This window comes from Plectropomus leopardus, chromosome 4 (assembly GCF_026936395.1).
Source record: "Plectropomus leopardus strain MGB_pleo_1.0 chromosome 4, ASM2693639v1, whole genome shotgun sequence".
NCBI lineage: Eukaryota > Metazoa > Chordata > Actinopteri > Perciformes > Serranidae > Plectropomus > Plectropomus leopardus.
In genome coordinates, this window is record NC_142179.1 from 3087108 (window position 1) to 3102859 (window position 15752).

At 35.4% G+C, this 15752-nt stretch overlaps 1 protein-coding gene across 1 annotated transcript in view; it reads left to right on the forward strand.

The window, feature by feature from the left end:
* Window positions 1-1203: 1203 nt before the first annotated feature.
* The window catches only part of eeig1a (estrogen-induced osteoclastogenesis regulator 1a), a 44582-nt gene continuing 30033 nt past the window's right edge, over window positions 1204-15752 (forward strand). Inside the window, exons 1-2 of the mRNA XM_042487924.2 lie at window positions 1204-1359; window positions 1452-1751. Of these exons, the coding sequence (XP_042343858.1) occupies window positions 1609-1751 (143 nt within the window). The 5' untranslated portion in view covers window positions 1204-1359; window positions 1452-1608. The remainder of the gene's footprint in view (window positions 1360-1451; window positions 1752-15752) is intronic.

Here is a 15752-nt window from a genome sequence, read left to right on the forward strand (position 1 = left end):
AATCGTATTATTTCTTATGAAATCTTATTACTCTATATAAATCTTTATTTACAGTGTATGGACCCCGCAGACAGCAGGTGTACCGTCACCTCACGGTGGCGCTGTTTCACTGTGAGGCTGCAGAATGACCTGCAGTGACCCGGAGCTGTGTCAAGTTAATAGCTGACCAGAAATAAGTTCACTTACCTCCTAAAATAAAACGCACAGACGTATATACAAACTTTACCAACAGTAATTCATTGTTTTATCATTAATTCTTAAGTTTCAATTATTCGAGTGAATCCTGCAGTAAAATTCAAGCTTATTATATTTATTTGTTTGTTGTTTAATTGTAGTATTAGAATATATTGTAGTGTTATTATGTTTAATCCACTATGTCCTTCTTAGTTTTAAATTTAAAAAAATCTAAAGTAAATCTGACTAGTTCTCACAGTCAGAGTGTTTGGGTAGCCTTTGGTTTAATTTTACTAGGGATGCACATTTAATCAAAAATATTATCAAAATCGCAATATGGATACTGTAAGTACAATATTTAAATCTCAGGAGTTGCATTTCTTTTTAAATAAAGGTAAATTGTGTCACACCATTATAAATGATTCATTGTGTGCAAAAAAAAAAGAGTAGAAAATAAAATGCAAAAAAGTACCATTCCCACTATAATCGCAACTTGTATTGCAATTTCCATAAAAACAACTGCAATTTGATTTTTTTTTTTTTTTTAAATATTGTGCAGCCCTATGTTTCACCAGTCTGAATGATTGATAATTACTTATTATCACCTTAGAAAAACCTATTTTGTTTAGAAGGACAGTAATTAATTATTTTAAAAATAATTTATCTTAACTGATTTTATGATTTAAAATCATATTTTTTAAGAATTTAAAACAGTTTTTTTAAAACAGTTTTTAAAATGTTATGCTGAATTGCCTTGCTGGAGTGCTTTTATTGTAAAGCACTTTGTGCTGCATTTGTTGTATGAATGGAGCTATATAAATAAAGCTTGTTATTATTATTATTATTATTATTATTATTTAATATAAAATTTTAATTAATTTATTTATTTTAATTTGCCTAATAAAATGACTTTCTGTTGTTGTAACTTAGTATTACCTAGTATTAGTTACTAGTATTATTATTTTTAAGTCAGATTTTAATAATTTATGAATTTAAATCGATGTTAGCTTTTATACTGAAAGGCGCCAACCGGATGTCAGTCACTGCGCTCGAGCTCGCTTGATGCTAGTGGCGCAAAGTTCCTCCTCTCGGTACCGAAAGAAACAGCGGAGAAACGTCTTTTTCACTCATTTTTTGTTGTTGAACCGCTCTTGAAGACAACCGAAGCACCCGAAATGTCTCCCGGTAAGTCTTTGGTCACTTTTAAACCAAACACGTTAACATTTCCTCCGCGTTTTTTCGCGTTATTAACGAAAATATTCGGGATTTGTTTTCAGATTTCTGCGCAGAATCACCTCTGAAGAAGAAGCGGAGCTCGCGTGAAAACACAGACTGAGAGCATCAGCAGCAGTTAGCAGGGACGTTTTGTTTAGTGTTTAGTTTAGTTTTTAATATTTTTTTGTTAGCTCTGGTCCGAGTGAAGACACTAACACGATGGCTTTTTTCGTGAAAAAGAAGAAATTCAAGTTTCAGACCCATCTGACGCTGGAGGAGCTGACCGCTGTGCCTTTTGTCAACGGAGTTTTGTTCTGCAAGATGCGGCTGCTGGATGGAGATTTTGTCGCTACTTCTTCCAGGTAAAAAAACAAACACCACAAACAACATAAAAACGTCGTTAAACATCACTTCATACACGCGAAACTTCTTTAAGTTATATTTAATATCATTTGAAAGTGAATTTTTCCTCTATTAAAGTTGTTTAATACATTTAAAGGAGATAAAATAACGTATTTTGAGCTATATATTGAATTTATTGACAATTTTATACACTTTATGAAGATAATAATACAGCATATGGTACCTAAACTTGTTTGGGATGTATTAGTTTTTTTGTTATTATGTAGGATTTTATTTGTATTAGGTATTTGGTTTGGGTTTGTTTCTTTACCCTTGTGTGCTGTTTTTACACAAAGACACCCTTAAGCAGCATTTCATACATGCAAAACGTGTTTGAGCAACATTTTAAGTATATTGGTTCAACATAATACAGTTTAAAAATGATGTTACCTCTGACAAAGTCACTTTAATACACCCAGAGCAGCTTAAAGTGCATTTATTGAGCTGTATAGTGAATTTATTGGCATTTTTTTAATACGTGATGGAGATTGTAATATGGTAAATGGTACTTAAAATTGTCTGTTATGTTTGTTATGGTTAATTTAGTAATTCAGCAGTTACCATAGAGGCTTTGCTATGTTTTAGGTTGCTGTTTTTGGTTTGTTTCTTTACCCTTGTTTGCTGTTTCTACACAAAGACACCCTTAAGCATAATTTCATACATGCAACACTGCTTTGAGAAGCATTTTACGTATGTTGGTTCAATATAATACAGTTTACAAATTATTTTTTGTCTGACAAAGTCACTTCAATACACTTACTTATTGCAGCTTTAAGTGCATTATCGAGCTGTATAGTGAATTTATTGACATTTTTTATACTTGATGAAGATTATAACATGGCATATGGTACCTAAACCTTTTTGTGGCGTCTTTGTGATGCTAAATATTGGGATTTTGTAGTAATTAGACAGGATTTCTTATGTTTGAGGTGTCTGTTGTTTCCTGAAAGACTTAATGCTTTGCAGTTTTCACAAAGACACCCTTGAAACCCTTTAAACTTGATTTTGCAGTCACCTTATAGGATTTCTGCCGTTTTGGACAGTTAGTTTGGGTTTGTTTCTTTCCCCTTTTGTATCATGAAAGACTAAATTTAATGCTACTGTCACACAAAGACACCCTCATTTAATTACTTTTAAAGTGCATTTATTTAGCTATTTTGTGAATATCCAGACATTTTTTAACTTCAGACTTGTTTGTGGTGTGTTTGTTGTCATAAATGTTGTAATTTTGCAGTCAGAATACAGGATTTCTTGTGTTTTTAGGTGGTTTGTTTGGGTTTTCCCAACTTTTAGTATCATAAAAGACCAAATTCTTTGCTGTTGCATCTTTGTGTAATTTCCCATGAATTCATTGTTATTGTTTTGTTGCACCAAAGTTTTTCAGGTGTACAGTGCTCCAGTGGTTTGCAGCTCAGCTCAGACTGGTTAATGAAAGACTGGTTTTCTCCCAGTCACATTTAAACACAGGGTGTTGCCATGTTAAGTGGCCTCTCTGTGTATCTGCACTGGCACCTCTGCATGACTACCAGACTAAACACAACAAAACCTCTGGAAACCAGTTCACGCTGGTCAAATTATCTCGTTCACTGGCTCTAAACCTCCCTACAGTATTCTTCCCGCTGTTAGCCTGGGGTGAAACAGCACTAGGATGTGGTGAAGTAGATGCTGAGATTATCCTTTTCCTCATTCACGTCACACAACTTCAGATTCCCTCCCCGGATTCCGATAAAATCAACAACTTTCATCTCTTTTCCCCGTCCTCGTCTTTGATTCATTAGATGAGATTATACGGCCTTGAAAGTCTCGTCAGATGTCTGTCCAGTATTTTGAATTCAGGGAAAAGACGGGAAAAAGTCTGGAGAATGTCCTGAACTTTTGTGACCTCCTTATGTTAGAGAAAAACCTGCTAAAAGAGCCGTCGGGCGAGGCATCACCTGAGAACCTGTTACACAGTTTCCAAACTATTATTTTCAGTTTGCACCACAAATCAGTGTGTCATGTTTCAAAAGCAGAAGTTGTTCCAGCTGATTGTTCTGTTTCAGGTGATAAATGCGCTTTAGGATACTCACTGTGTCCAACCTGAGCTAAACAAGAGAGCCAAAGTTTTTTTTTTTTTTTTTTTAATTTACGCTGGTACATTGTTTATGCTCCTCTTTTCAATCCCGGCCTGAAGCACAAAGACTACAGCCTGGCTGCTCTCTCTCTTACAGTCTGACCTACTAACACAATGAATCACATGAAAAAACCCAGACTTACTAATATATTTCATCTCAATTTGATGCACTTTTCCTCTATTGAAGTTGCATTAAATCACTAACAGGAGCTTAAACTGCATCTGTGGAGCTGTATAGTGAATTTATTGACTTAAATAATGTCATATATGGATCTTAAACTTATTTGTGGTGTGTTTGTTTGCTTAATATGGTAATTTTGCAGTGACTTTCTTGGGTTTGAGATGCTTGTTTTTGCTTTCAGAATGGCATTTTTAAGTATTTTGGTACAATTTAATGAATTTTCTGTCTATCAAAGTCACTTTATTAGACTTCACTTTATTAGCTTACAGTACATTTATTTAGCAATGTAATACATTTATTGACATTTTTTAGACTTCATGGAGCTTTTCAACTCATAAGGTGTTTTCTGTAATACTATGCATGGTTCCTAAACTTGTTTGTGGTGTGTTTATTATCATAAATATAATGATTTTGCAGTCACAATAGAGGATTTCTGACTGTATTTTAGGTGGTTTGTTTGTTTTTTTCTTTCCTGGGCCCTTTAGTATCATAAAAGTACTATCTTTTGAGCTATACAGTGAATTTATTGACTTATACTTATAGTATTGTATATCATTCTAAACTTGTTTGCGGTGTGTTTGTTCTTCTAAAAATAGTGATTTTGCAGTGACTCTGCAGGCTTTCTTTGGTTTTAGGCAGTTGGTTTGGGTTCTCAAAGATTGCTTCACTGCTCTTTCTTACAGAGTTTGACCTATTACACAAAAATATATGTTAAACATCACTTCACACATGCAAAACTTCTTTAAGAGGCATTTTAAAGTATTTTGGAACAATTCAATATTTCTTTTTATTCGATCAAAGTTACTTTAATACCCTTACAAGAGGTTTAAGGGCATATATGAAGTTATATAGTAAATTTATGGACTCTTATAGTATTATATATAGATAAATTGTTTGCATTGTGTTTGTTGTGCTGAATATAGTAATTTTGTAGGTTTTCTTGCAAGGTTTTCTTTGATTTAGGGTGGTTTGTTTTGGTTCTCAAGGACTGCTTTTCTGCTCTGTATTAAAGAGCTTTACCTACTACCACAAATTACACAAAAACATGTTTTTTTAATATCATTTCATACATGCAAAACTTCTTTAAGAGGCATTTTAAAGTATTTTTGACAATTTATATATATTTTTTTCCTTGATCAAAGTCACTTTAGTACACTTAAATTAGCTTAAAGTGCATCTATGGCACTATGGAGGGATTTTATTGACGTTTATAATATTGTATGGTTCTTAAACTTGTTTTTGGTGTGTGTGTGATGCAAAAAAAGTGACTTTGCAGGCTTCCTTTGGTTGAAGTTGCTTGGTTTGGGTTCTTTAAAATACCCTTAAACATGACTTCATACATGAAAATCTTCTTTAAGAGTCATTTTAAAGTGTTTTGGTGCAATTTAATACATATTTTCTCTTTCGGAGTGATTTTAATACTCTTTCAGGAGCTTAAAGTGCATCTGTGGTGCTATATAGTTGATACATTGACTTTAATAATATTGCATATGGTTCCTAAACTTGTTTTTTGTGTGTTTGTGATGCTGAAAATAGTGATTCTGCAGTGACGTTGAAGGCTTTCTTTGGTTTTAGGTGGTTGGTTTGGGTTCTCAAAGACTGCTTTGCTGCTCTCTCTCACAGAGTCTGACCTACTAAACTAACTTCAACTTGTTAAACAACATGAGGCGTTATATTGTCAGCCAGCGAAGTGTTTTATTGGCAGAGAATCTCTGAGCTGCTGCTAACCCATTTTTCAGATGAAAGCACGGACCTGATTTTCCACGTCTGGCTTCTGATCTGTTCAGTTACTGATGTTCCACTCTCTGGACTCCAGTTATCTCGGGTATTTGGTGTTAAACAGGAGGGAAAAACCCCTTTTTTCGTCTTTTTATCAAGACTTTTCCACACCCTGTTTGTAACTGGTGCTCAAACAGGCCTGTTAAATGTCTTAATCCCTGAACTGACGGATGCGTACGTGGGAGAAGGTTTTTTATTTGCATCCTCAGTTAAACAAATCAGTCTCTTTGTACTTGGTCGACCTCCCTGTTGTCACGTATCCCGGTGCAGAGTGTGTGTGGTAAATGTATGTGTTTGAGGGTCTCGGAGAGAGAAAAGTAAACACTGACAGATCGTGATAATCTCGATCAGGTTTCTTGTCAGCGGATGTTTCCGTTTTCTTACCTTTCATCAGTGAGGGAGGAGCAGATTGGGAGTTTTAGTCTCACAAACACAGATAATCTCGCTGGTTGAGTGAAATGTGAGAGGACAGAACCAAAGAACGACACATGTTAAGGCCTCGATGATTCACCCGCAGAATATTGTTTTTAATAATTGAGTAGTCCATAAAAAGACAGAAACTGAGGACAAATGTTTCCACTTCCCAGACCTTGAGTCCTGCAGTTCCTTATTTTGTATGAGCAAAAAGTTAAAGGGATACTTTGCAGATTTTCAACCATCTTTGTGTCAGGATAACATCACTCAATGGAACTGCAGTCATCTCACAATTGTGAATATCAACATTTCAAAAATATCGCTCAAGTTTTGAGCAGATCTGTAACCAATTGTAAAGGAAACGAAACTAGACATGGCGGATCGAAAATATACACCCAGATTCTGTTACTGCGTTACCTATTAAAATATGTTTTCAGAAGCATATTTTATCTTACTGTTACATTGTTTCCTGTGTCAAAACAACCAAGCCATGGGCGAGGTTGCATAACGTGACCCACCAGCAGGAGCGTTTATTGGTCCAGTGCGGTGCAGTGCATTCTGGTAGTTGTAGGTTTTCTACCTCTTCAGTGAATGCCACAGTCCTTTGTTTTCTCTGGTCATCTGTAGCACCAATTTCAAAATTAGTTGTTTTTATTGCTGTAGAGATGGCTTAGTTTTATGGAAAGACTATCTTTCTATCAGTGAAATACTTCTTTAAAGAACCTGATGAGAATCAATTAAGAGATATCAGGTGGAGAAAAGCTTAAAATCCTCTTATGGGAGAAGCTGTAAAGTACAAATACAGCATAAAATGTATTATTTTAAGGGTTGAAATATTTTCTGTTGACTGACTAATCCAGTGTTTCAAAACTTGCAGGCCAGAAGTCACAAGATAGAAAAAAAAAACATATTTCTTCTGCACAAATTCTGTTTTTTGTTTGACTTTTCTTTAAAGTTGCACTAATAGTCGAACATGACCAATTATTAAAATTGAAATATGTAATATAAAAGTTATAGCTTTTATGATCACCAACTCTGCAGCTCTACAGAGCTTTTTAGTCTTTCTTTAGCTCATTCTTTCTGCAGATTTACTGTATGGTTTTGTGTCACCACTCATGTTTCAAGCAAACAAACTTGGATAAACTCGTAACACTGAACACTTCCTGCATCTTAAAGCAGCTTTAATCTTCTTGTTTTTATTGCAAAGACTGTATAGTTTTACCTCTTTAGGCCTCTTAAAACTATTCGAATGCAAACAACCTGAGAAGGGAATGTCTCAATCACAACTCGCAACCATGCAGCAGCTTTTAAGAAACGTTTCTTCACATGAATTAACCACTTTATAATCTAGAAAATAATATAGACACATTTTCATTCTACAGTTTGTTTTTTTCTTATTGTATAATAGCTTATTTTTATCTTCCGTTTTACAGCATTTTACTTATTTCTATGTTTTCTTACTGTGTTTCTGTCATTTGTGAAGCACTTTGAACTGTTTTGTTATTAAAAGGTGCTTTACAAATAAACATGCTTCGTCTTGTTAAGTCATTTTAATACAATCTGTCACAAGTCGTGGATTTATGTGCAGACTTTAAAGTATGTGACGTCATCACATGAATCCTCAGCTGGACTCTTAGTCTTGTAAATAGTCAGCACTCTTCTTCATGTTGAACTGAAAAACAGGAAGACACAAACAACAGACCACACACACATGCAACCAGTGATTCTGAGAAATGTCTGTATGAATATCTGCTTGTAACTGGGAACTTTCAAAATCACATATTCAGCCACAGTTCAGTCTAACTGCACAGTACAAAAGTCTGAATAACTTTCTTCAACACAGTCAGTGTGTTTACATGCACAGTTTTGTGGAGCTACAGTTATAGCTCGATTAGGCCTTTTAATTGAACTGTCCTTGTCCCAGTATGCAAGCACCGGGGGAGAATCGATTTATTGACGAAAGTTTGTCTGACTCCACCATAGCAGGTGGAGATATGCCCTCTTTCAACAAGTTGCTCTAAATCTATATTATTTATGTAGTCTATGATACAGACTGAATCACAGTCATTACTGTTTATTTACAATAACCTCAGGATAGAAAACCGCAGCGTCACGTACATATAATAAAACGGTGCTGAGTAAACTTTCTTTTCATTGATAACTTTAAAGCCACCTAAAAAAACACAAAATCAATATCACTTTACCTTATATTTAGAATATTCTCACTGCATTTCTGTGCCTCGAGACAGCCTTTACTGTTGGGGACTTGAAGCCATTGTATAAAAAAGACCAGACTTCACTTTTTTTTTAAAAATTTGAAATAAATATAAAATACCGTTTTAAAGTTGTATTTCCCTCACCGAAACCGAAATAATAAAAAAAAAATGGGTCCATCCTCAATTCTTAATTTATTTTTTCAGATGCCTGACCCATTTTGCAACACCCTTTCCCTTATCATAAATAACAAACTGTCCCTATTCCTAACCATTGATGGAGTCCAGTTAAAGTCCGACTGAGGTGTTCACATGACAGAAAAGCTTGACTTCCAATCGCATTATCAGGGTGTGTTCGTCCAGTTTTGAGACATTGGATTTAGGCTGATTTCAGTCTAATCTATGCAGTCTATGCTTGCATGTATTTTTAAAATTCAGTTTCAGTCGGACGAACGCAATAATTCCACTTTTTCAAACATCATGTAAACGTACAGACTGATGCAGAGTGTGTTTCAGATTGAATTTCTGGGAGGTTTTGTGAACCTGATAGATTTCATTGTAAAGTGTTTTATTGAAAAAACATATTGTCCTGCAAATGTTTATTAGTTTAAAATTCCTTCTTTGACTGTAAAGTTTGACAGTCATGATACAAAAACGTTGTTAGCTCTGGCCTCTGAGCGTGAGATCATGATCCAGTGAGATTATTTTTTTACTGCCTCTAGAGGAACACAGCCTCTAAAAAAGTTTCAAACTAAAACTGCAATTTGCTGAGAAATACCAAGCTAAAAGCTCCCGTCCTCAGCAACGAGGCCTGCGATGTCCCGATCTCTCAGAGGTCACTGTCCTCTCTGGAGGTTACGTAACAGCTCAGATTCCCTCCCTCCCATCTCAGCTATCATCTCTGTGACTGAAAACAAGGCCCTCTCAGAGGACGAGGCAACGGCGTAGGGAGGCTCCCTCCGCGGCAGACAGAGATTAGCGTTATGTCAGAGAGCTGACAAACCCAGTCTTTGTACAGAGGCCTGGACGGGGCCTCGCTTCGTTGTGGGTCGGGAACAGTGGTGGGAATTAACAGCGAGCTTATGCAGCAGCCTGAGCTGCACTGCATGAAAAACTCCCAGAGTCCCTGCTGGTTCCAAGTCTGGCTTGAAGCACAGAGGATCACATGCTGCGAATGTGACTGTCTGATGTCTGTCATCCACCCGCAGTATGACTGACGTTCAGCTGCTGCACACAAACATATTGGAGTGTTTCCTCATAAGTTTTGGCATGCTGCAGCATCGGTTGGGCATGCTCTTAAGATTTAACCCTTTGAAATCTGAGCAAATTGGCTGGATTTCTTTAAAAATTTGGTAAGAAGGCAATGAGCACCTTAACTTTAAAAGAAATGGCCCCAACAAAAGCAAGAAGTTCATAAAAAGTTGCAGGAAAATTACTTTAAAGAAAAGAAAAAAATTAAAAAAGCAAACAAGGAATTTGCCTAAAGAGAGTGCTAAAATAGAATTAGATAGATAGATAGATGCAAATATAGATAGATAGATGCATAAATAGATGGATGGATGGATGGATGGATGGATAGATGATAGATAGATTGATGGATGCAAACATAGATAGATAGATAGATAGATGCATAGATAGATAGATAGATAGATGCATAGATAGATAGATGCATAGATAGATAGATCTCCGAATCAGAATTGCCTTTATTGTCATTGTACTTGCATACAATGAAAGAAGTGGTGCTACTCTGTTATACACATTTAAACAAAAAAGGAAAAGGAAAGGACACTGTAAAAAAAAAAATAGCAATATTTGTATAAAAGTAGAATAATAAATAATCTTTATTGCACTTGATTAAAAAATAAAGTGTGGAGCAACATGAATGAATGACAGTATTTTTATATTTATATTTTGTATTTCTTTTTCTGCAATTGTGTTGGGTTTTTTTGGGACATTTTTCTCTTTTCTTTTTTGGAAAGTATTTAGTAATCCACCACAGCTAATTTTCAGGTCATTTTCCTGTCCCCTTTAACTGTTTCTTTTCTTGCAGTTTATGGGACATTTCTTGCCAAGTTGCTCTTTGCCTTTTTCACATAATTTCAAAAGACACCAAACCAGTCTTATCAGGTTTCAGAGGTTTAAAAACATGTGAGAGGAGTTTGAACACAGCACTAGGAAACTGATGTTGATCCAGGTGTTAAAGGGTTAACCACAAGATGCAATAAAGCACAGTGGAGACATTACATCAGGATGTGAAGTAAGGACAGCAGCAGACTAATGACTGCAACAACAGTGGAATTTTTTTTGCAGAAAAACTTGTTTAAGATATTGTGACTACAGTTTTTTCTGGCGTGATTTCAGCATCAACAGCGCTGTAACCTCCCTGTGCTTAGTCATGTTCACACTGTGCAGAAGTGGCGTCTTCAGATGTCTTTCTGTTTTGTCCAACCTGTTGCCCAAATGCTAAAGATACTCAGAGAAAAGCAGCAAATCTTCATATTTGAGATGCAGTAAGCAGAGAATCTTTAACCTTTTTTCCCTCTGACAACCGACTTAAAGAATTAGTTGACTGTCAAAATACTTAGAGCCCTGGTAAAGAGCAGTTATATCATGATCCTCAGCATACATTGGGACTGAAAAGCCCTCTCTGTTAATGCAAAGTGTTGTGTGGTGGTGGTATGTTGTTTAAGGTACCAGTGAGGCGATTTATCACAATCCACCAAGTCCAGTTTGTGTAACAGGTCGGTGAATTTAAAGGCTTATTAGACGGCACAGTAGTTTATAATACTCTGACCCAGGATTTCATAGCTCCAAAGTATTAACCTATACTTTGGAGTATAGTATTTACCTATTTCAAATGTTTTACCATGCTGAATTGGAATAAAACTACAAGTTAAGTCAGACTAACTTTGTTTACTGACGTTGCTATCACTTAGAAAGAACAAGGTCATTTTTGTAATGTTGAAGTTGCAAGAACTTCACAAAATTAAGTAAATTCAGCTGAATCTCAAGTAAACTTAACACTTCAAATAAGATTTAAAGTTAGATTTTTACTTTACTTTTTCAAGGGAGTCAGGTGCCAGTTTAAGTAAGATCAACTTCAGGTTTATAGTGTTACTTTTTGCAGCAGCATCAACAGCATGAAACATTGTGTACTGTCATGGCGATGTACGAGTCTGGACAGACATGGATGTTAAATTCACGGAGGCATAAAACCATGAGGCTGTAATTTCAGTTTAAAGGGCCTCTGTGTTTTGTCCAAGTTGTGGCTTTACAGTTTTTGTGATATAACGTAAAACAGTGCATTGCATTTATAACAATTGGACACGGCGAACACAAAGAGGAGCCAAAGGCAAAAAGGAGTTACATAAGAGCCTTCGTGAATTTTCACTTTGCTTCTCAGAACTTAGATGAGTCTAACAATACAGGGAAAGAAAATACACAAGTTCAGTGAGGAACATTACTTGTTACAAAAATAAGTTGTTTTTTTAAAGAGCATTTAAGAGCAAGCAATTTTGTTTTTTATAATGTTTCTATTATTACATTTTCATTGTGTTTTTATTGTTGCAGCTGACTGCGAGAATTTCCTTCAGGATAAACAAAGTGTCTGTCTGTGTTTGCTTTGATCTTATAGGATTTTTTTAACAAATAATACTGACTGCTTAATTAAAAAAGATTTAAGTATTTAAAGTGCAAGCTTTTCTTTCTGCTTTCATGTAACAATCCCAAATATTTATGTGCATGTGCAAAACATGCACAATTTCACTTGATCTACTGGTATAACATTTGTTTTGGTGTTATAGTAGTGACATTTTTATGTGTTTGAGATGATATTTTAAGTGTCCTCCTCTTATTTTTGGCACTTTGCACTGAGAAAATAATAATTAATAATAAATAAATGCAAATTACACAAACTCAATGTGAAAGCAGTTATCGGAAAGATATCATATCAGAGCTGGTGTTGGATTTCAAGTTTTTGAAGCATCCACTACATCCAGCCAGCTTTACAGCATAAACACCAGTCAGATATTCTGATGGATAATGTTTTTTTACTCAGTCTGTGCAGCTTTTGAAACCATATGGTCTCTGTCTTGATTTGGCAGAAAAACTTGGTTTCCAGTGGTGCATGAGTTTAGGTTTCATCAGCTGTATCTTGACATTTATAGTTTACATTTTTGGCATTTAGATGACGTTTTTATCCTTTCTGTTGCTGACATTTACAGAGCTCCAACACTGCATGAAGCCAGTTGTACATAGCGTGAAGACACAACCACAGCAGCCTGTTTCTGGGATGCAGTGAGACATTTCTTAGAGATGGTAGAGATAGAGAAGCGCCAGGAGTGGAAATAAGAGCAGAGGAAAGAAGATGGAGGGGATTTTTGTATCTAAACTTCAATTAAACAGGAATGTTAAAGCAGTAAGAGGTTACAGGCACCTGAGAGGAGGATGTGATGGAGTAGAGAGAGTGAAGGTGAAAACAAAGAAGAAGTGACTGAAACATGGAGCTTTAAGAGGCTGCAGCGAGTGTTTCTGATGAGGCAACGTGGACAGATTGCGTTTATTTCCTGTTAAGATATTTAACCTCAGCTGTGCTGGAATGCACACATCATGTTCAGTAAGAGGCTGCAACCACATGCAAATACACGCCGTCATGGGTATGACAGGGTCAAAACCGGTGTCAGTTTCCGAAAAGCGTGTTTAGAACAGTAAAGTCCAAAGGATCAGCTCGGTGCCAGAGTCTGTTTTGTCTCATGCAATTTTACTGAAACTCAGCTGATGTTTCAGATGAAATTTATTACAATGTACAAACTTTAGCTATTTGATCTCTTGTAACACATAAATTGTCCCAAATACACATTTTGCTATTTATTTTCGTGCTTCACATATGGACAAGTGCGTCCACTAAAGACTTAATTGACAAATAATCCAGAAAAGTATATTTTAACATCCACAAATTAATAACAACAGAACAGCTACAAAGCAGACCTTATGGTGAGATTGTTTAGTTAACTTCTTCTCTTCTTTTGTTAGTAATGATGTTTGAGGTTCTCCTGAATGCTAGAAATATGTCTTTCAAATCTTGTTTTTCCTTTTTTTTTAAAAAAGAAAACTCTTTTATCTCTCCATCTCTTATTTAATTTTAAATGTTTTGCAATATGCTGAGAGTATTATAACATACAGTGTTATATATAGCAACTTATTACCTTTTTCAACTTTAAGTTATGTCCCTATATGTTTAATCTAAAAAGATGAAGTTTAAGAGATAAGGTTTCTCATTTCAGTCATTTTCATTGCAGCAAAATGTATCTAGTGGCCTGAAAAAGTAAATGATTTCATGATTCTAGTGGGCTACCAAAAGTTTAATTTTCATTTTTAATGTCAGTAATGTATATAATAAAAAAATATCGATCTCTGTATTGATACAAGATTGCCAAGCAAAATATCGCAATATTCTGCTGTATCACTTCTTTTTCTCCACCCGTAGTGCATCACACATGTATGATTTCCCATCTTTGTGCTTCATATAACTCTGTAAAACTGCTGCAATCACTCAGTCTGTAAACTGGTTGAAGTTAATCAAGGACACTGATGTAATGCTGTTTTTAATGTTGTTGTGCACCTTTTCTTGGTGAATAGGTTGTTAAAGTTTACATGAACAAAACTACAAAGATTACATGCTAGTTTGGAGAGCTTTTGCATTTGAAAAAATTGGTGTTGAATTTCTCATTTGTGTAATTCTGACGCTGAACTCTTCCAGTATGGTGTGACGTTGTGCTTCACAGGTTGTGTGAGTGTTTCCCAGTAGGAAGCTTCAGGATGTCATTCTTAGGGCCCTCAAGAGTACCAGGAACATTTGGGTGGAGTTGGCAGGGCTTCCTGACTGTCTGTTTGTTGTCAGGCGCCATCCAGCACTTGACTGGTCTGAATTGTTCTAAGTGGCCCTGTTGAAGTTTTTAAGTGATTGTTCTTCTTTTTGCTCTCATTGATTTGTTGTTTTTCTAAATATGTCGCTGGCATTCTCGCATCTAAAAAAAACAATCGTTTGTCATTTTTTTAAAGACAAGCATTGACAGATGACATGCAACAAAGGTCTCCAGCAAACATTTCTGCTATTTGTTGTCCCCGGCATGTTTTTTTTTTAGCTTGTTCTGGGACCCTGCACCTCCTCACATGCCCCACTGCGTGTTAACGTATGGTCACATGTTCCACACATGTCCAGTTGGCACTTGAAGACATGTTGATATGAATAGACGAAATTTTCGTCACATGGACCATCACAGCTGCAGGAGCATAAATTTGGGTTGCACACAATATTTGTCAGCTGGGTTATGTAGTATTGCATTAGAATTATAAACAGGTGTTAAATTTTCACGTAGAAGGAATTTGCCTCTCTGTTTTGCTGCGTAAACAAAAACAAGCACAGCCAAAGTCAAGAATCGTAAATATAAAGTAGAAATTGACTATAATAGATATGATAAACATTAGAAATATTTATTATTTCATTTTTTATAATAAAATAAGAATAATAACAATAATAAAGAACATAATAATAATTAAAAAAATATTTAAAACATCCTATAATACCGCTGTGCAACATTAAAGTTTGGAATGTGCCAAAGTTCGCAGCAAAAAGAAATAATCTTATTCCAACCTGCAGACATGATAAGTAATTAAACAGTTATTCAATCAACAGAAAGGCAATCTTTATGGGTTGAACTAGGGTAAGGTGACATATACTCTATGTATTGCCGCTTTTTCCACGTGCAATGGCTCTCCACCTCTCACAGACACACACACAGAGCAGAGCTTTTGCAGAGCTCCAGACTGTGACTATTTAGTCATTTTGTGACCATGGAGTATTACTGCGATTTACAAATACTTAATATATGACCTGGAGAGCTGTTACTTTGTTTCCAGCTTACAGAGAATGAATCTTGAAAGTTAAAGGTGCCGTGGTATCTGTTTAACTGTCAGCTAGCGCTAACATCCAACTGGAAGCTTCAAGTCCACAGCAGAAAACATCAACATTTTCAGCCTGAGTTGCTTTGATTTATCCAATTATAACAATACCTTTTAAAATTTCATTATAAACATACTTTATTTAACTTCCCTATGACACTATTTTAGTAAATGGTATTGAACTGTATTATTTGACAGTAGCTACTTTGTTTAAATTTATTGTAAATGCAGTTTATTAAGTATTTTCTTTCTATTTAAGTAGTTAACATTACTTAAAATGATATTTAGGAATATTGTGATA